General features: G+C 47.5%; 1 protein-coding gene across 1 annotated transcript in view; it reads left to right on the top strand.

Annotated features, from left to right (window-relative positions):
* LOC134346945 (IgGFc-binding protein-like) overlaps window positions 1–21,503 on the top strand; it is a 235,050-nt gene that overhangs the window by 48,009 nt on the left and 165,538 nt on the right. Inside the window, exons 14-27 of the mRNA XM_063048829.1 lie at window positions 361–509; window positions 2,227–2,355; window positions 7,262–7,400; window positions 8,602–8,743; window positions 8,847–9,043; window positions 9,480–9,621; window positions 10,049–10,290; window positions 12,028–12,176; window positions 13,273–13,401; window positions 16,684–16,822; window positions 18,102–18,243; window positions 18,347–18,543; window positions 18,767–18,908; window positions 19,336–19,577. Coding sequence (XP_062904899.1) covers window positions 361–509; window positions 2,227–2,355; window positions 7,262–7,400; window positions 8,602–8,743; window positions 8,847–9,043; window positions 9,480–9,621; window positions 10,049–10,290; window positions 12,028–12,176; window positions 13,273–13,401; window positions 16,684–16,822; window positions 18,102–18,243; window positions 18,347–18,543; window positions 18,767–18,908; window positions 19,336–19,577 — 2,280 coding nt within the window. The remainder of the gene's footprint in view (window positions 1–360; window positions 510–2,226; window positions 2,356–7,261; window positions 7,401–8,601; window positions 8,744–8,846; window positions 9,044–9,479; window positions 9,622–10,048; window positions 10,291–12,027; window positions 12,177–13,272; window positions 13,402–16,683; window positions 16,823–18,101; window positions 18,244–18,346; window positions 18,544–18,766; window positions 18,909–19,335; window positions 19,578–21,503) is intronic.

The raw sequence follows: 21,503 nt of genomic DNA, 5'->3' as shown, positions 1-21,503 counted from the left end.
CTCTTCATTGCACTGAGGCTGTGACTCTGGGCTTCATGTCTGAGGACTAACCTTCATTCTAAATGCTCAATGCTTACTCCTATTGTTTGCACAATCTGTTATTTCTGTCTCTCTCTCTCTCTTTCTGCACATCAGGGCATTTGTCAGTTTTTTTTAAAAGGGTTCTTTTGGGTTTCTTTCATTTGTCACTGGCTGTAAGGAGATGAATCTCAAGGTTGTATAAGGTATACATATTCGATAATACATTAACTTTGATCTAGTGCTCACAATACTAACTCCTTTACACTGGACAGGCTGCATGACTGTTTTACGGAAGACTTCTGTTTAATCTACAAGCTTTCTCTGTCTGCTGCCTTCCAGGTGGACGGACAGCCTGTGACCGTTCCCATCCGCCCGCTCCCCGGAGTCACCGTCAAACCTTCGGGCAGACACGTGGTGCTGCAGACCGACTTTGGCCTGACCGTGCGCTACGATGGCAGGCACCACGTTGACGTGAAGGTTCCTAGCGAGTAAGTTCGGTCCCACTCATCCCGGTCAGCCCCACTTCCCATACCATGCTTCAGCCTGTGTAACATTACCAGTTTCCATCCGGCGCTCTGAGCCCTGCACATGACACCTGCCCCTCCCTCGCACGGAGTGTCGGAACCATACTCACCATTGTTTGCATATCCATATTTTCTTCTGTTATCCATCCACACCTTGCCTCGCCATCAGTCGTAGGCAATCACGGTCTTTCTGTGACCATGTTTGCTCCAGGCAGATTTTTCTGCAGAAGCCGTCTGCCGCCTTCTGGGCAGTGTCTTTACAAGACAGGTGATCCCAGCCACTATCAATACTCTTCAGAGATTGTCTGCTTGGCGTCAGTGGTCACATAAACAGGACTTGTGATATGCCCCAGCTGTTATTACGACCATCCACCACCTGATCCCCACGGCTTCATGTGACCCTGATCGAGAGGGGCTAAGCAGGTGTTGCACCTTACCCAAGGGTGACCTGCAGGCTAGCGGAGGGAACGAGTATCTCCACCCCGCCACACAATCACTCCTTCTCGGAGGGGAGTCACGTTCCAACTGCGCACCACCTCCCATGCTCAAAGGTGCCGACACCAGGCGACCGCTGCAGGCCGAGAGCGCGCGGCGCCGAGTGCTGACGGAGCACTACGGCATCTGCCGAGAGCGCGCGGCGCCGAGTGCTGACGGAGCACTACGGCATCCGCCGACAGCGTGCGGCCCCGCGTGCTGACGGAGCTCGACGGCATCCGCCGACAGCGCGCGGCCCCGCGTGCTGACGGAGCTCGACGGCATCCGCCGACAGCGCGCGGCCCCGCGTGCTGACGGAGCTCGACGGCATCCGCCGACAGCGCGCGGCCCCGCGTGCTGACGGAGCTCGACGGCATCCGCCGACAGCGCGCGGCCCCGCGTGCTGACGGAGCTCGACGGCATCCGCCGACAGCGCGCGGCCCCGCGTGCTGACGGAGCTCGACGGCATCCGCCGACAGCGCGCGGCCCCGCGTGCTGACGGAGCTCGACGGCTTCCGCCGACAGCGCGCGGCCCCGCGTGCTGACGGAGCTCGACGGCATCCGCCGACAGCGCGCGGCCCCGCGTGCTGACGGAGCTCGACGGCATCCGCCGACAGCGCGCGGCCCCGCGTGCTGACGGAGCTCGACGGCATCCGCCGACAGCGCGCGGCCCCGCGTGCTGACGGAGCTCGACGGCATCCGCCGACAGCGCGCGGCCCCGCGTGCTCATGGAGCTCGACGGCATCTGCCGACAGCGCGCGGTCCCGCGTGCTGACGGAGCACGACGGCATCTGCCGACAGCGCGCGGCTCCCCGCGCTAAGTGCGGGTTAGTCAGGCCTGCCTTCCTCCTGCCCACCGCGGACTCGGCTCGCTCAACCCCAGCAAGCCAACCGTGCCCAGCTCCGCGTGCGCACGGCGCCACTCACGTGCTCCGTACTCACCCACTCAGCAGTCGGTTCCACGGCCGCCAGCCCCTCACGGGTCCGTGCTCACCCTGTGGCCGCCCACGTACTCTTGACAACGGCACCCTCTCCCTGTACCTATTGTGCGCACAGCCCTCCCACCATGCACACCCGTGTCTCGGGCTTTCCACACGAACCCCCCCCCACACAGTTCTCACCGACTCCCCATTCCCGACCCAGCACCAAGCCCCCGGCAACCCTTGCACACTGGCGATCTCATCCCTGTCTCCCTCTCCCCGTTCAGCTACTCCAGCCAGTTGTGCGGCCTATGCGGTGACTACAACGGGAACCCGGGCGATGATTTCAGAACTCCTGAGGGACAGGTGGTGAAGGGAGTCAATGACTTCGGCAACAGCTGGAACGTGAACCAGAAGTAAGTGGCAAATGGGGTGGGGGAGGGGTGACCCGCTCCACAAATCATCAATCTTCCCTCGGAAAATGGCGTGAAGGATTGGAGGAATTCTGTGAATTAACGACGAGGCAAAGTTCCTCTTGTTCTGTCACTCTACGCCAGGCGTTCCCAACCTGCTTTATTTATTGAATAGGCCCTCTGGCCCTTCGAGCTGCACTGCCCAGTATTCTGCCAGTTTAACCTGCCCCTACACGTCCTCCCTCATTACCACTCAGGGTCCCAGACAGCCCTCCCTGGTGAGGCAGCACTTCATATGAGAGTCTGTTGGGGATCAGGTGCTCCTGGTTTGGCCTCCTGTATATCGCTGAGACCTGACAGAGATTGGGAGACTGCTTTGCTGAGCACCTACGCTCCGTCAGCCAGAAAAAGCGGGATTTTCCGGTGGCCACCCATTTCAATTGTACTTCCCGTTCCCATTCTGACATGTCAGTCCATGGCCTCCTCTGCTGCCACAAAGAGGCCACACTCGGAGGAGGAGTAGCACCTTATAGTCTGTCTGAGCAGTCTGCACTCTGATGACATGAACATCAATTTTTCAAACTTCTAGTAACTGACTCCCCACCTTCACTATTCCCCATTCCCACCTCCCTCTCTCACCTTATCTCCTTACCTGCCCATCACCTCCCTCTGGTGCTCCTCGCTCTTCCCTTTCTTCCATGGTCTTCTGTCCTCCCCTATCAGATTCCCCCTTCTGCAGCCTGTTATCTCTTTCACCAATCAACTTCCCAGCTCTTTACTTCTCCCCTCCCCTCTCCCAGATTCACCTATCACCCGCCACCTGTAGTTCTTGCTCCCCTTCCCCCCACCTTCTTATTCCGGCTTCTTCCCCCTTCCTTTCCAGTCCTGATGAAGGGCCTCGACCTAAAACGTCAACTGTTTATTCCCGTCCATAGATGCTGCCTGACCTTCTGAGCTCCTCTAGCACATTGTGTTTGTGTTGCGTTGGATTTCCAGCTTCTGCAGTACCTCTTGTGTCCCCCAATTTAACCCTAGCCTAATCACGGGACAATTTACAATGACCAGTTAACCTACCAACCAGTACGTCTTTGGACTGTGGGAGGAAACCAAACCACCCGGAGGAAACCCACACGGTCGCGGGGAGAACGTACAAACTCCTTACGGCAGAGGCGGGAATTGAACCCGGTCGCTGGTACTGTAAAGTGTCGTGCTAACCACTACACTACCATGCTTTTTTTAATGCCTTACCATTAACCGATGGGTCTATGAACCCCCAGGATGGGAACCCCTGCTCTGCACTGTCCCATGGAGAATGGTCCAGTGGTCAGAAGATTCACATCCTTTTCCAGGCTTGATTCTGATCAAATGACAATGCATTTTGAACAGTGTCTCACTGTGTTGTTATTTTACAGCAAATAGGATTAAAGAATCAATCTAAATGATGGGCTAGTGAGGTTTTCCAAAGCTGTTAGAATTAGTTGTTTCCTTATACTTTGTATAAGTTCAAAGTACTTTTATAATCAAAGTATGTATATATTATACAACTTTGAGATCCATGTCCTAACAGACAGCCACAAAGCAAAGAAACCCAAAAGAACCCATTAAAAAACGGAGCATCAAACACCCAATGTGCAGAGAGAAAAAAAGTCATGTAAACAGCAAATACAAACAAATAGCGTTCTGAGCTGAAGTCCACAAGGAGAGTCCTGTCCATGGACCCTTAGTTGAGCGCAGAGCGGAGCAGCGAGCTGAACCGGTCCAACACTCACCTCAGGCCCTGACACCCTGACTTTTCCAATCTGGCCCGGCACCTAGACATGGGGTTCAGTTGTTTCGATACACTCCGGGGCCTGGACCCCACCACATCAATTGGATTTATACCCGACCTTTATGATTCAGCCTGGCACTTAAATCTATTGAACCACGGGTCTTCCTTGCTCTCGGTGATGGACCAGCTGCGTCGCCTCACCTCAACTCTGTCACACCGAATTGCCTCCAAGTCCAAAGGGAAGTTACAGACCATTGCTTATGATGATCGTTTACTAGAAAAAGAGTGATTGACAAGATATTAAGTTGTTTTCCTTGTTTCATCGGCCACCAGCCAGAAGTTGCAGAGATTCACCAGCACCATCTTAAACCAGAGGTTAGCAGATGCATTTATGCAAGACTAAATCCATAGTTTTTGCTAACATTTTTAACTCATATATTTTCACAATATATGTGCTTTTCTCTCCACTTACTAGCAGAAAGCAGTAGCAGTACATATGATTTATCACCATTTTCCATTTTTCATTGGCTAAGTATGAGCACACAACACACATGCTATGATGGTGTATTTTGACTGGTTGCTTTTTATCTGAGGAATGTGGTGGTATCTGGACTATGAAGGTGAAAGATTTTTTTCAAAAGAGCCATCTTTTTTTCCTTGCCTTTAGTTTTGCATGCTCTGTATCTGTTCCTTTGTTTAAACTTTAAAATAAATGGCCACAAAGAATCAAAGATTTTCTACTGATTTTCAAACTCCTAATAGAACCTGGGGATTGAAGATTACCAACAAACAGAAGGGAATTAGTTCAGCATAAAAGGGAGATCACAACGCAGAGCGAAGAGTGATATTGCAGAAAGGATTAACGTAGACCATAGAACACTACAGCACAGGAACAGGCCATTTGGCCCACAATGTTGTGCCACACCAGCTAAAAAGCAAATCAAAAACACCCAAACTCTAAGCCTTCCTATCTACATCATGTCCATATCCTTTCAGCTTCCTCACATCCATGTATCTATCCAAATGTCTCTTTCTAGCCTCTAATGTTTTTGCCTTTACCACTGTACCAGACAGCGCATTCCAGGCATCCACCCCTCTCTGAGTAGAAAACTTACCCCTCACATCCCCTTTGAACCTACCCCCTCTCACCTTTAATGCACGCCCTCTGGTATTAGACATTTCTATCCGGGGAAACAGATACTCTCTGTTTACTCTGTCTATGCCTCTCATAATCTTATACACCTCTATTATGGGAAGTCAGAATGACCAGAATAATGAGGAACGCACAACATGATAGAGGAATTCAGCAGGTGAAGTGACATCTGCAGGGGAAGGGAATTATCAACATTTTGAAACAAAATCCTACATCAGAACAGAGGGTGGAATTTGAAAATCGCCAGGACTGCAATAGCACAGATTGTTGTTGCTCCAGTTTGCACCACCTTTAATCTCTTGTTGTGTGTCCACAAAACTGAGGTTTCTTCTTCCAGCCACCAACAAATATACTCCACTCAAAGTGAACACCTCCAAGAGGACCACAACCTGTTGTAGGGTTTGGCAGCTTGCGTGCCTCAATGACCCGGAGAGCTCTGTTTCCTGGAGTCAGGGCTTTATGCTTTGGTTCTTGGTAGGGTCATCCATGCCAAACAGGTCAAAGGGTAGAGGCCAGACTAAGAGTAGTCCACCAGTCCTCCAGGTTTGGGGGTTCTGCTCAGGGTTACCAACCCTAACTGGTCAACAGAATTGTTACAGAAACAGCAATGAAGAACCCTTCTATACATACAGAGGACCTTCATTGCTGACGGCGTAACAGAAAGTAAGAGACACTTAACTCGAGGGTCTTTACTTAGTTTGTTGAGTTCAGTCAGAAGAGCCAACAGGTTGGAATAGGCTTCATTTTCCAAAGGAGAAATGGCAGCTTCTTTTCACTGGAGGACCCCAGAGAATATGAAAAAGGTAAGTAATTTTCTCAGTTCAAAGTTCAGCTGTCCCAGAGCTAGGGAAGTTCTGATAGAAGAAGGGTTCAAAGTTCAAAGCTGTAAGTAAATTTATTATCAAAGTACACATATGTCACCATATACTGTACAACCCTGAGATTTAATTTTTTGTGCCATACTCAATAAATCTATAGAATAATAACCATAACAGAATCAATGAAAGACCACCCAACTTGGGTATTCAACCAGAGTGCAGAAGACAACAAACTGTGCAAATACAAAAGAAGAAATAATAACAATAAATAAATAAGCAAGAGTCCTTGAAAGTGAGTCCATAGGTTGTAGAAACATTTCAATGATGGGGCGTGAAGTTGAGTGAAGTTATCCCCTTTGGTTCAAGAGCCTCATGGTTGAGGGGTAATAATTGTTCCTGAACCTGAGTCTCCTGTACTTTTTCCATGATTACAGCAAGGAGGAGTCAGCGTACTGTGGGTGGTGGGGGCCATGTTGATGGATGCTGCTTGTCTGAGACAGGGTTTCATGTAGATGTGCTCAGTGGTTGGGAGAGCTTTACCTGTGATGGACTGGGCCACGTCCACTACTTTTGTAGGATTTTCCGTTCAAGGACATTGGAGTTTACATACCAAACCATGATGCAGCCAGTCAATATACTGTACTGTCCACTACATATCTGTAGAAGTTTATCAATGTTTAAGATGTCATGTTGAAACTCTGCAAATTCCCAAGGAAGTAGAGGCACTGCCATGCTTTCATCGTAATTGCATTTATGTGCTGGGCTTAGGACAGGTCTTCCAAAATAACAGGTCCACTGTGCTTTCCAAATGAGACAGAAAACCTTTTGTTGGTGGAGATGAATACCACAGATGTAGAATATTACAGATTTAGATTTTAGGTTCCTTCAATATCAGAGTATGTACACAGTATACACCCTGAAATTCATACTCTTCCCAGACATCCACGAACCAAGAGACCCCATAGAATGAATGATAAAGCATCCGAGTCCTGAAAACCCCCATCCCCCAACCCTGCTTATTCATTCATAAATCCCAACATGCCATTCAGAAAATAATTCCTTTCCAAGGTATAACCCAGAAAGCAGAATATGTCAATTGTTTGGTTATTTGTAATAAATATTAATCACTTTTTCTCTCTCCCTCACCCTTAATCCCCCATCTTTTCTCAGCTGTACCTTGACAGATACCGAGGTGACCCCACAGTGCTCTGAGGCTGAACGTGACACCTACGAAGGACCCTCCTACTGTGGGATGTTGTTAGATCATCTTGGCCCATTTGCTGCCTGTCACTACAAGATTGACCCAATGGTGAGTCTCCATTTTCCTGTCACTTCCTCTTTACCCTTTGTCTTCCACCCTTTGTTCTTCTCCTTCATCTCACAGACCTCTTTGATAAGGTCCTGTGTGAAACATTTTCTCTGATAGCTGATCACAACAAGGTCTGCTTGGCCTAATTCAAAGTTTGAAGTATATTTTTCTCCAAGTATGTATACCTTATACAACCTTGAGATTCGTCTCCTTACAGGCAGCCACAAAACGAAGAAATTCAATACAATCCATTAAGACAAGGACCGTTAAACACCCAGTGTGCAAAGAGAAAAACAACGAAACCATGTTCAAAATAAAAGCAAGCAAATAGTGCTCTGAACTGAAGTACACAACCAGGCATCACGGCAGCTGATTCGGAAGCCTGTTTCTTGCAGGCCGCAGCCTCAGTTCAGTGCAGAGACGAGTAAACCTCACAGGACAGCGAGCTGAACCAGCATGACCCTCAACTTCAGCCCCAACATCCTGATCTTTTCATTGTAGCCCAGTGCTTAAGTCGCCCAAAGCTCGGGTCTTTCATTCTCTGCTCTTGGACTTGGGCCTTACAACTTTGATACCCTCTCAGCCCTGGGCCCTGCCCGTCGATTTGGTTGTAGATTAATCAAGTTACAAAAAAACAGATCCTTGGGTATCGGGGTGGAGAATGTCTTTCACAAAGGAGGTGTAAGGCGCTCCTTCCCGCTCTTATCCTGCTGGTCACCCTTGGGCAAGGTGTAGCGCCTGCTTAGCACCTCCCCATCCCACCTTGACCAGCTTCATGTGAAACCATAGGCAGCAGGTGATGGATGGTCGTATGAGCAACTGGTGCAGATCACAAGTCCTGGTTATGCGACCACTGATGCCAGGCAGACAATCTCTGAAGAGTATTGATAGTGGCTGGAGTCACCCATCTTGTAAAGACACTGCCCAGAAGAAGCCAATGGCAAACCACTTCTGTCAAAAGATTTGCCAAGAACAATCATGGTCATGGAAAGACCATGATCACCCACGCCATACAACATGGCACATAATGAACAAACGATAACAGATCCACATGAACTGTTCGAAATTTATAAAAGGATCCATTCTTTTGATTGTTCTTTTCAAGTTTAAATTCCGCACCTCTCATTCTGTCCCATTAAGTCAAAATAGTGCCCAAACTCAATAGCATCTTAATCTGTGATCCAATTCTTCCCTCTCCCAGGCCTTCTTCCAGGACTGTGTGTACGACATGTGCGCACTGGACGGCAACAAGCAGCAGCTGTGCGAGGCCCTGGAATCTTATGTCACTCAGTGTCAGCAACGCAACGTCACTATTGAGCCCTGGAGAAATGAAACCTTCTGCCGTATGTAGCACAGAAAACAAGTTCCTGACCAACAGAGATTGTTTCAGCTTTAGTGTCAAGTGTCTCTTCCTGCTGTGACATCCATTTCTTTCTTTCTGTGTAGCTGTCCAGTGCCCGGCCAACAGTCACTACCAGCCCTGTGCCTCAGCCTGTCCAGCCACCTGCCTTGAGCCTCGTCCTCAGCTCTGTGACCAGCCGTGTGCCGAGGGCTGTCAGTGTGACAAAGGCTTTGTGCAGAGTGGAGACAAGTGTGTCTCAAGAGACCAGTGTGGCTGTATGTACAATGGAACCTATTACCAGGTAATATCAGCATTCTTGCGTCAGGCTCGGAAATTATGATGATGATTATGAAGACACGTAGTCCTCTTTTATTGTCATTTAGTAATGCATGCATTAAGAAATGATACAATATTCCTCTGGTGTGATATCACAAAGCACAGGACAAACCAAGACTGAAAAAACTGACAAAACCACGTAATTATAACATATAGTTACAAACAGTGTAACAATACCATAACTTGATGAAGAAGTCCATGAGCACAGTAAAGTTCAAAGTTTCTCAAATGTCCCACGTCTCACGCAGATGGGAGAAGGAAGAAAAACTCTCCCTGCAATGCCGACCACAATCCGACTCTGAGTCATCGAAAACTTCGAGCTCTGAGCAGCTCTCCGACACCGAGTACGGAGATAGGCCTTCCTTTTCCACACTCTGATGTGCATCTCTCTGTGTTTCCAGCCTGGGGAGGTGATCTGGTCTGAGGCCTGTAACCAGGTGTGTAAGTGCCTGTCCAGCAACAATATCCAGTGCACGGACACCAGCTGTGGCCCTGACGAGTACTGTGACAACAAGGGTGGTGTCCAGGGCTGTTATCCTAAAGGTAAAAGCTAAGGGGTGTTGCTGAGGGATCGGTTTAATCTTTGCTTCCATTCTGTTGCACAGCGGATACAGAGAGTAATAGGCCTTTGCAGCCCTTCGAGTCACGCCATCAAGTAATGCCTGATTTAACCCTAGCCTAATCACCGGAGAGTTTACAATGACCATCCGGTATGTTTTCAGACTATGGGGGAAAACCAGACCACCCGGAGGAAACCCACACCGGGAAGGACATACAAACGACTTGCAGAGGAAATGGGGATTGAACTCTGAACTCTGACACCAGGAGCTGTAATAGCTCCGCGCTGACCACTTCGCTACCACAGCACCAGATATCCCACACCCACACAGTTGCAGTCTGCTGTGGCAATTCTTCTGCCTCTAGAAGTGTAAACATTACTCACTCATTTTTCTCACTGTCTGTCCTTTAGGTTCATCCACCTGCACCATATCTGGAGATCCCCACTACACCTCCTTTGACAAGAGGAAGTTCAACTTCCAGGGCAACTGCACTTACGTGTTGGCCAAGCCCTGTAACTCCAGTCTGACCCTGTTCACCGTGTACACGGCCAACGAGCATCGCAACGGAGTGAAGACTGTGTCGTATGTCAAAGCGGTTCACATCGGTGTCTACGATATCACTGTGTCAATACTCAGGAACAGGGCCGTCCAGGTGAGAGAAGCTGAAACTGCAAGCCAAATACCAGGAGCTGGTGGAGCAGTACCAGACACAGGGATGGAGGGGACGATGAGAGCCCATAGAGGTGGGGGTTAGAGGTTTTGCTGGCTGCTTGCTGTGCAGAACCTACTCTCTCCTTGGCTTTTCAGCGAGCTGCAAAGAAAAGAGCCATCAGGACCTTCCCAGAGGCTGCTGAGCATGTCTAAGGATTTCTGTGAATGTGACCCATAGACCAATGCTGCTGGGTCAAGAACACTATTGCACGCTGATGTAGAAGGGTTCTTCACTACTGTTTCCATAATAATTTTATTTTTCGTGTCAGGGTTGTTAGCCCTGAGCTGAACCCCTGAACCAGGAGGACCGATGGACCACTCTTAGTCTGGCCTCTACTCTTTGACCTGTTTGCTATTGGTGATCCTACCAAGACCACGGCGTAAAGCTCTGACTCCAGCCAATATAGCTCTCTGGGTCATCGAGGCACGCAAGCCTCTAAACCCTACGAGAAGGTTTTGGTCCTCTTGAAGGTGGTATACCTCCACCAGGATGTAATCCGATATAAAACAAGATTATCCATCAAAGGATAGTTCTTCCAGCACGTACCCTGTTAGTAAGATCAGACTTCATTCTAATAAACTCCAATGGGTGGACCAAAAATGTCTCACTGCCAACTCATGCAAAGCACTGGAGAAACTCAGCAAGTCAGGCAGAATCTATGGAGAGGGAGAAACAGTTGACATTTCAGGCTGAGAGCTTCCATCAGGACTAGAAAGGAAAGAGGGGGGAGAGTAGTGGATACAGCCCACTCCATCACAGGTAAAGCCCTCCCAACTACTGAGCAAATCTAAATACAACACTGTGGCAGGAAAGTGGCATTCATCATCAAAGACCCCAATCACCCAGTATATGTATGTGTGTACTTTCCAATAAAGGGCACACCAACACAACAGAATACTGGTCGCTGCAAAGATCTGTTTGTTGTCCGACAACCCACCCTTAGAATAAAATCTAGTTTTCACTCAATTAATTATTCTCATTTACTAATTGCTAAATATGATAGTGGAAGGGCAGTTCCAACATGTCACTGAGCATAGGATCAAACCAAATCAAATTTAATGTAACCATTGGTGGTTAGAGCAAAACAGAACAGTGCTCCTCTGGGGCCAGCATACAAAACATACACAACGCATTCAAAATAGCGAGCAAAATAAACATAGCCACCCAAAAACAGACACTTATACAGTCCAAGACCCTTCAGCGACATGTCCTGCATATTGATAGTACAGTTGCCTGCCACACAGCCTGTGATTCCACAAAATGAACACTGGAGGGCAGCACCAATGGGAGAAGCCAGCCCCAACCGAACACAGGCGGCATGTTACACCACCTCCAGTGTCTCCTCACCTGGACAGTGGCAGCAGGCAAGCCCACAGCCTGAGGCCTAGTCCTCACTACAGCCGAGGCTATGCAGCTCCCAAACTGCCATTCTCTCTATCAAACAAGGTAAACAGGCTTGCGGCATCTTAAATTATCAATGCCCAACAGGGTCTTGCAAATTGCATTAGAGTTAGGATTGGGGTTATGGCTGGGATTTCACACACCCATATCCTGAGACATACCCTGGTCCGTGTTTCAGGGCCTTCAGTCTCTTCTCATTTCCTATGGATAAACTGTAGTCTATCCCCAGTCTGGAACTGAATGACTCTGTGGCTTTCTCTGTCTGTGGCCTTCCAGGTGAATGGAGAGCCTGTGACCATTCCCATCCACCCGATCCATGGAGTCACCATCAAGCCTTCTGGCAGATACGTGGTGCTGCAGACAGATTTTCGTCTGACGGTTCGCTATGACGGCAGGCACCACGTTGATGTGAAAGTTACCAGCGAGTAAGTCCAGCCCTCTCCTGCCGTATTGCGGAGCCCACATTTCGCCAGTACGGGACTGAGTAGGGTTGCATTGTCGTCTCCATCTCACTGTCACCTTCCTGCGCCTTTCTCTGTCCATTGAATGCCAAAATCAGTGTTTACACCACATTCACCAGTTTCCACCCAGTGCCAATGCTCCTGTGTGTTCCTTATCCCTGTTCACTGGCATCTCCTCGTCCATCCGGCTGTTCACTACTCCTGCCACTCTGATGCTCAGTACATTCGAGCAGTGCTCACAATTATATAGAACTGAGAGCACTACAGCACAATACAGGTCCTTCAGGGCATGATATTGTGACAACCTTTTAGCCTACTCCAAGATCAATCTTACACCTCCCTCCTACATAGCCCTTTTTTTCTATCATCCATGTGCTTATCTAAGAGTCTCTTAAATGTCCTCGATGAATCTGCCTCTACCATCACCCCAGCACTCTCTGTGTCAAAACATTTACCTCTGACAGTCACATGGCACACGATTTCCTCTGCAATCCTCCTCTTCCCTCCTCTCCAAGCCTCACCATTCCTGATTATCACAACGCATCACCCCACATCCCCATTGGGAACCAGTCTCCATCTGCCCACCACACACAGCACCATTTTCCCACCTTGAGTCGGAACCGTGTGTGTCCATGTCTGAAACCACCTGCTGATTTCTCCCAGTGCCTACCGCTGCCATTTTCATGCTAACTGTATTATGCCCAACACCACACTCACGGCTCTGTGTCCTCTCTGTCCCTGACATCTCCTAACACAGAAGATAATTTCAGACCAGAGGCAATTTAAAGGATTCAAAGTGCATACAATATACAACTCTGAGATTTATCTTCCCCACGGACAGCTATGAAAGAAAGAAACACCAGGTAACCTGTTCAAAGCCTCAACATTCTGCACCCACTGGGGCTCCCTGTGTGCTAATACCCATTCTCATGACCTGTCCCATTGTTCCCAGCTCAGACTCAGTGCTTCCCCATCCCACTACATTCCAATGCTCAGGATCATCTGTCGTGTAACCCCTGCATACTACCGTTCTCATCTCACTCCCTCTCCCCCTGTCCAGCTACTCCGGTCAGTTGTGCGGCCTGTGCGGTGACTACAACGGGATCCCCGGCGATGATTTCAGAACTCCGGAGGGACAGGTGGTGAAGAGAGTCAACGACTTCGGCAACAGTTGGAACGTGGACCAGAAGTAAGTGGGAAATAGGGAGGCAAAGGACTTGTTCCCCAAATCATTGATCCTTCCCCAGAGAATCACGGGAAGGAGTGGAGGAATTCAATGGTTCAATAGCTCAATTTAATATCAGAGATAGTATACAGTATACAACCTGAAACTCTTACTCTCCACAGACATTCACAAAACAGAGGAAAAAAACAAAGAATGAATGACAGAAAAATATTAGAGCCCCAAATCTTCCCCCCCACCTCCCAAACACAAGTAGCAGCAAATGCATCAAACATCTCCCCCCTTCCCCCTCCCCTCACCTCACATTCCAGCAAAAACATCAGGCTCCACCACCTACCATGTAAATAATAGCAAGCTCCCAGAGACCATCATCTAAAGTCTATCAAAAACTACTGTCCATCTCAACATCTGGACATCTCAAACAGACCCTCTTTCTCAATAATGAGGGAGAGAGTGAGATCATCCTCCCACAGCAGGAGGGGAGGCCAACAGCTTGCTTTTTCGATATTACTGCAGCATCACTTATTCGTGCTCCCCTGACTTGAGAATCAGCAGACTCTCTCTCACCATCGAGAGATAGATCAATCGAGTGCAGAGGCCTCCAACAGCTGTCTCAATGTTTCAATCTCCTGTGACGCTTCCATTGGCGACATCAACGAGGAATCGGGTCGCCCACAGGGCCGCACCCCAAGGGCACACGTCTTCAGGCCACTCCTGGAGATCACGAAACTCCAGATCGCTCAGCAACTATCGAGAGCAAGAACCCATCAGCTGTGAAAAATGTCATTAGGTGCACCTGTAGATCATGGACACTGACAGGACCCCAGCCACCTTGAAAAAGCAAAAAGAGACATGCAAACGGGAGATTCAGACTGTTTCACCAACAAACTGGAAAAAGTCGCCCAGGTCCATAAAAACCTCTAGCACCATCTTTAGCTCTTCAGGTTATCAAAAATGATCTCCTTTTTGGAGCTCTACACTGTGCCATGGAGTACGGGCTAATGGGCGAAACATTCACACAATGATCAATGACACTCGACAACAAAGATTTCCCTTCCTCAATACTTTTGTCTGTATCTATTGGATTTTGAGCTGCTGATCATGAAAGTCACTATGACATTTTCCAAGCACTCACCTTTTTTTTGAAACAGCCTATATTTGCTATTTCAATTTGCAATTCAAGTCAGAATAACTGACGTCAAGATTAAGGAAGGCATTTTTGTTGATCCACAAATCAAATGGGTCATCAATGACAGGCAATTTGAAGAACTTCTAGTGGAACTGGAGAAAATTGCTTAGAAGGCATTCAGGGATATTCAGCAACTGCAGGGCACCAAACGATGTGCAGCTAGTTAACAACATGCTTCAAGTGCAACATGTCACCAAAGATTCATTTACTGCATTCCCATTTAGATTTCTTCCCTGCAAATCTTGGCACTGTAAGTGACAAGCATGGTGAAAGGTTTCTCCAGAAAATTGCAGTTATGGTGAAATGGTGTCAGGGTAACTGGAATCCATAAATGCTGGTGATTATTGCTGGATTTTTCAATGAGAAGCCGCAGCACTAAGTACAAATGAAAATCATCAACAAAACGTTTTTAACTCAGAGCTACTGCAAAACATCAGCACTGTAATGCAGTTAAACCTATCATATTCAATAAAAGTTAATTTCTTGTTTCTCCAATTTCCTTTATTATAATTACATACTTACAGCCTATTCACCACTGACATTTGGGGCAGCAATGAAGGTCCTCCATCGCTGGTGGTGTTCAGGGCTTCCTTCATCATGTCAGAAGCTTCCTCTCTGTTTTCACTACTGTCGGTCACACAAGTCCCAGATGGAGACTCAGGAATACCATCACACTCCAATGTAGAAAAATTCTTCACTGCTGTTTCTATAACAATGTTGTTTTATCTGTCAGGGCTGTTAGCCCTGAGCTGAACCCCCAAGCCTGGAGGATTGGTGGGCCACTCTTATTCTGGCCTCTACCCTTTGATCTGCTTGGGCTGGCTGACTCTACCAAGAGCCAAAGCATAAAGCCTTGACTCCAGCCAACATAACTCTCCAGGTCAGTTGAGGCAAGGAAGCCCCCAAATCCAACAGCAAGCTTGTGCTCCTTTTGGAGGTCTGTGATACAAGACATCTGTGTTCAGTTTCAAGTGGTCTATCATGAACAAAAAAAATGAGGAAGCAATACTTTCGAAAAAGTTTGTTGTCCAGTGTTATTTCTCCAGACTTGATGATTAAGTAATGCAGCATTTTTAACAGTACCTCTCTGTGTTTTGTTACTGTACAGCAGATTGGATTTAATTATCCACTGAGGTAGTGGGTTCAGCAAGTTTTCTAAAGTGAAAGGAGTTACTTCTGTGAATGAGGGAGACCTAAACTCAGATCGAAGAATATTGCATTTTTACAGAAAGGATTATTTATTTTGCTTTCAAGTGCCAACAAAAAATATCGCACTGAATGCAAAGACAGACATGTTGGCCGTCACTTGGCCCAAGGCTTGTTCGTACAATTTAGGAAAACTATCCAGGAAGGAATCTGTAGCTTCTCGCTTGAGACCCCCGAGAATCAGGAAAAGTCAAAGCTATTGCTTAGTTCAAAGTTCAGCTGTAATCCAGCAAACCATTTCAGATAGACAAGGTGTCTGACAGGTCAAGTTGGCTTTCCTATTAGAACAAAAGGCTTTTGCTAATGAAGGAGATGAAATCTCCTGATTCATTTATAAATCCAATCATGCATTAGGGTTAGATTGTAATTGTGCATAAAAATGGGAGAATTCTCCCTATTGTTTCTTGATCTCATTACTAGAGATTCAGTGTCATGCGACCCTGCCACATTGTGGGGGAGTGTGGGCCAGGGTTTGATGGGGTGGGTAGGTGGCGGATTGTGGTGGTGAGGTGGGCCAGGGTTTGTGGGGGTGTAGCCAGAGTATGTGGGATATGTAGCCAAAAGTTTGTGGGGTGTGTGGGGCAGACTGTGTAGGGGTGTGAAGGCCTGAATTTAGGGTTAGGGTTAGGGTGTAATTATGTGCGGCTGTGCAATAATTATCTGTCTTGTGTTTCATGATCTCTCTGCATAAAATTCATTGTCACCTGACCTGACCACATTGATCTGGCCCTCTCTTTTCATTAACTGATCAGGATGTAAAGGGTTTGGGAAATAAAAATTCTGACCAGAGGCTGCCAACAAAGTAGAATTTGTCATTTTTCCATAATATGAAATAAATATTAATTACCTTTTCTCTCTCCTTCATCCTCAACCCCCAACCCTCTTTTTCTCAGCTGTACCTTGACAGATACCGAGGTGACCCCACAGTGCTCTGAGGCTGAACGTGACACCTACAAAGGACCCTCCTACTGTGGGATGTTGTTAGATCATCTTGGCCCATTTGCTGCCTGTCACTACAAGATTGACCCAATGGTGAGTCTCCATTTTCCTGTCACTTCCTCTCTACCCTTTGCCTTCTCCACCACCTCATTCATGAAATGCTGTTGTAGGAAAGCAGCATCAATTATCAGGGACCCCCACCACCCAGGCCCCGTTCTCTTCTCACTACTGCCATCAGGTAGAAGGTACAAGAGCTTCAGGACTTGCACCACCAGGTTCAGGAACAGTTATTACTCCTTAAACATCTGGCACTTAAACAACAGGGGATAACTACACTTACTTGCCCCATCATAGAAATGTTCCCACAACCAATGAGCTCACTTTAAGAACTCCTTATCTCTTAAGGAAAAAAGCTTCATTACTTATTGCTGTTTATTTATATTTGCATTTACACAGTTTGTTGTCTTCTGCACTCTGGTTGATCTTTCATTGATCCTGTTAGAGTTACTATTCTATAGATTTGCTGAGTATGCCCACAAGAAAGTGAATCTCAGGGTTGTACACGGTGACATATATGTACTTTGATAATAAAAGTAACTTTGAACTTTGTTGACCTGTTTGATAAAGTTCCAGAATAAAAAAATACTCTGCCCCAAGTTTTCCAATCACCATCTCTTTAAAAATGGCAGCTTCACACACTTCTACCCCACTTGTGGCTTACTGCTAGTGCCTTCCACAGTGAAGACTGATGCAAAATATTTATTCAGTTTGTCCACCATTTGCTTGTCCCCCATTACCACCTCACCAGCATCATATTTCAAAGGTCAGATAACTATCCTTCGGTCTCTTTTATACTTCGTATATCTGAAGAAACCTTTGCTATCCTCCTTGATATTATTGGCTTGCTTACATTCGTACTCCATCTTTTGCTTCTTTATGACGGTTTAGTTGCCATCTGTTAGTTTTTAAAAGCTTCCTAATCCTCTAGCTTCCCACTAATTTTTGCTCTATTATATGCCCTCTCTTCAGATTTTATGTTGGCTACGACTTCTCATGTTAGCCATGGTTGCATCATTCTGCTTTTAGAATAATTCTTCCTCAGAAGGTATCTATCCTGTGCTATCCGAATTACTTCCAGAAATTCCAGCCATTGCTGCTCTACCTTCATCCCTGCTAGTGTTCCCTTCCAATAAATTTAGGACAGCTTCTCTCTTGTGTTCTTGTAATTCTCTTTACTCCGCTATAACACTGATACATCTGACTTTAGCTTCTACTTCTCTTTGTGATTTTACATTTTTATTTCTTTTTCTCAACATGACGATGCAGGGATATTTTCAAATCATAATCTGAGATCCACCCTTCCCTCTCCCAGGCCTTCTTCCAGGACTGTGTGTACGACATGTGCGCACTGGACGGCAACAAGCAGCAGCTGTGCGAGGCCCTGGAATCTTATGTCACTCAGTGTCAGCAACGCAACATCACTATTGAGCCCTGGAGAAATGAAACCTTCTGCCGTACGTAGCACAGAAAACAAGTTCCTGACCAACAGAGATTGTTTCAGCTTTAGAGTCAAGTGTCTCTTCCTGCTGTGACATCCATTTCTTTCTTTCTGTGTAGCTCTCCAGTGCCCGGCCAACAGTCACTACCAGCCCTGTGCCTCAGCCTGTCCAGCCACCTGCCTTGAGCCTGGTCCTCAGCTCTGTGACCAGCCGTGTGCCGAGGGCTGTCAGTGTGACAAAGGCTTTGTGCAGAGCGGAGACAAGTGTGTCTTGAGAGATCAGTGTGGCTGTATGTACAATGGAACCTATTACCAGGTAAGAGCCACGGTCTCATTCATGACAATGAAATTAGTGATGAAGCCATTGTCTTGTGTATTTGCACAATCCATTCTCACTCTCCCTTGCAGATCTGAGAAAGACCTTAAGTATCATCTTTAAGCGTGTGTTCGTAAAGGTGCTATAGAAATTCAGGCTCCCCTTGTCTCTCAGATGGGCCTTCCTTTTCCACACTCTGATGTGCATCTCTCTGTGTTTCCAGCCTGGGGAGATGATCTGGTCTGAGGCCTGTAACCAGGTGTGTAAGTGCCTGTCCAGCAACAATATCCAGTGCACGGACACCAGCTGTGGCCCCGACGAGTACTGTGACAACAAGGGTGGTGTCCAGGGCTGTTATCCTAAAGGTACAGGGTCAGGGGTGTTGCTGAGGGATCGGTTTAATCTTTGCTTCCATTCTGTTGCACAGCGGATACAGAGAGTAATAGGCCTTTGCAGCCCTTCGAGTCACGCCATCAAGTAATGCCTGATTTAACCCTAGCCTAATCACCGGAGAGTTTACAATGACCATCCGGTATGTTTTCAGACTATGGGGGAAAACCAGACCACCCGGAGGAAACCCACACCGGGAAGGACGTACAATCGACTTGCAGAGGAAATGGGGATTGAACTCTGAACTCTGACACCAGGAGCTGTAATAGCTCCGCGCTGACCACTTCGCTACCACAGCACCAGATATCCCACACCCACACAGTTGCAGTCTGCTGTGGCAATTCTTCTGCCTCTAGAAGTGTAAACATTACTCACTCATTTTTCTCACTGTCTGTCCTTTAGGTTCATCCACCTGCACCGCATCTGGAGACCCCCACTACACCTCCTTTGACAAGAGGAAGTTCAACTTCCAGGGCAACTGCACTTACGTGTTGGCCAAGACTTGTAACTCCAGTCTGACCCTGTTCACCGTGTACACGGCCAACGAGCATCGCAATGGAGTGAAGACTGTGTCGTATGTCAAAGCGGTTCACATCGGTGTCTACGACATCACTGTGTCAATACTCAGGAACAGGGCCGTCCAGGTGAGAGAAGCTGAAACTGCAAGCCAAATACCAGGAGCTGGTGGAGCAGTACCAGACACAGGGATGGAGGGGACGATGAGAGCCCATAGAGGTGGGGGGTAGAGGTTTTGCTGGCTGCTTGCTGTGCAGAACCTACTCTCTCCTTGGCTTTTCAGGGAGCTGCAAAGAAAAGAGCCATCAGGACCTTCCCAGAGGCTTCTGAGCATGTCTAAGGATTTCTGTGAATAAGAGGTGTGACCCATAGACCAATGCTGCTGGGCCTTTTAAACCCTTCCTGAGTCACCTGGGCGAGTGTCTGATGTTGAAAGACCCAAAACACCCAATGACCACAAGTTACATTGCTGTGATGTGTCCTAGAATATGTCCCAGCGTCATTCATCCATTGTTTGCTGGTGTCACTTAAGACAAAAGTCATGCAAGTCCCGGGTGGAGACTCAGGAATACCATCCCACACACAGATGTAGAAGGATTCTTCATCGTCACTGTTTCCATAGCAACTTTGTTTGACCAGTCAGTGTTGTTAGCCTAAGTCCTACGACAACATTTTGGTCTAATATGATACCCTATTTCGAGATTATTCCTCAAGGGATAGTTCTTCCAGCATGCACCCTGTCAGTACGATACAGACTTCATTCTAATAAACTCCAATGCGTGGACCAAAAATGTCTCGCTGCTGAAGTAACACACACAAAGCACTGGAGAAACTCAGCATGTCAGGCAGAATCTATGCAGAGGATAAACAGTTGACATTTTAGGCTGAGACCTTTCATCAAGACTGATAGGGATGGGGAAAAATGGGGAAAAGTAGTGGATAGGCCCTGTCCATCACAGGTAAGCCCCTCCCAACTATTAAGCACACCTACATAAAACACTGTTGCAGGAAAGTGGCATCCATCATCAAAAACCTCCATCACCCAGGATATCTATGCATATGCTGTCCACAGAAGGGTACACCAACACAACAGTATACTGCTTGCGGCAACGATCTGCATACTTTTGTTGTCTATCACTACCACGCTGGAAATAAAATCTATTTTTCACTCATTTAATTGTTCTCACTTACTGATTGTAAACATGATGGTGGGAGTGCTGTTCCAACATGTTACTGGGTACCGGATCAAATCAAATCAAGTTGAATTAGCATTCAACCAATCCTGGATACAGCCGAACAAAACAGTGTTCCTCTGGGGCCAAAGTGCAAAACATACCTAGCACATTCAAAATAGCAAGCAAAAGAACATATGCAGTCCAAGACCTGCAGTAACAGTTCCCACAAATTGATATACATAAAAGTTGCTGGTGAATGCAGCAGGCCAAGCAGCATCTGTAGGAAGAGGTGCAGTCGACGTTTCAGGCCGAGACCCTTCGTCAGGACTAACTGAAGGAAGAGTGAGTAAGGGATTTGAAAGTTGGAGGGGGAGGGGGAGATGCAAAATGATAGGAGAAGACAGGAGGGGGAGGGATGGAGCCAAGAGCTGGACAGGTGATAGGCAAAAGGGATACGAGAGGATCATGGGACAGGAGGTCCGGGAAGAAAGACAGGGGGGGTGGGACCCAGAGGATGGGCAAGAGGTATATTCAGAGGGACAGAGGGAGAAAAAGAAGAGTGAGAGAAAGAATGTGTGTATAAAAGTAAGTAACAGATGGGGTACGAGGGGGAGGTGGGGCCTTAGCGGAAGTTAGAGAAGTCAATGTTCATGCCATCAGGTTGGAGGCTACCCAGAGGGAATATAAGGTGTTGTTCCTCCAACCTGAGTGTGGCTTCATCTTTACAGTAGAGGAGGCCGTGGATAGACATATCAGAATGGGAATGGGATGTGGAATTAAAATGTGTGGCCACTGGGAGATCCTGCTTTCTCTGGCGGCCCTCTGAATATACACACATTCTTTCTCTCACTCTCCTTTTTCTCCCTCTGTCCCTCTGAA

The sequence above is a fragment of the Mobula hypostoma genome, chromosome 5 (assembly GCF_963921235.1).
Source record: "Mobula hypostoma chromosome 5, sMobHyp1.1, whole genome shotgun sequence".
NCBI classification, from domain to species: domain Eukaryota; kingdom Metazoa; phylum Chordata; class Chondrichthyes; order Myliobatiformes; family Myliobatidae; genus Mobula; species Mobula hypostoma.
This window is presented reverse-complemented; position numbering and strand designations above follow the sequence as displayed.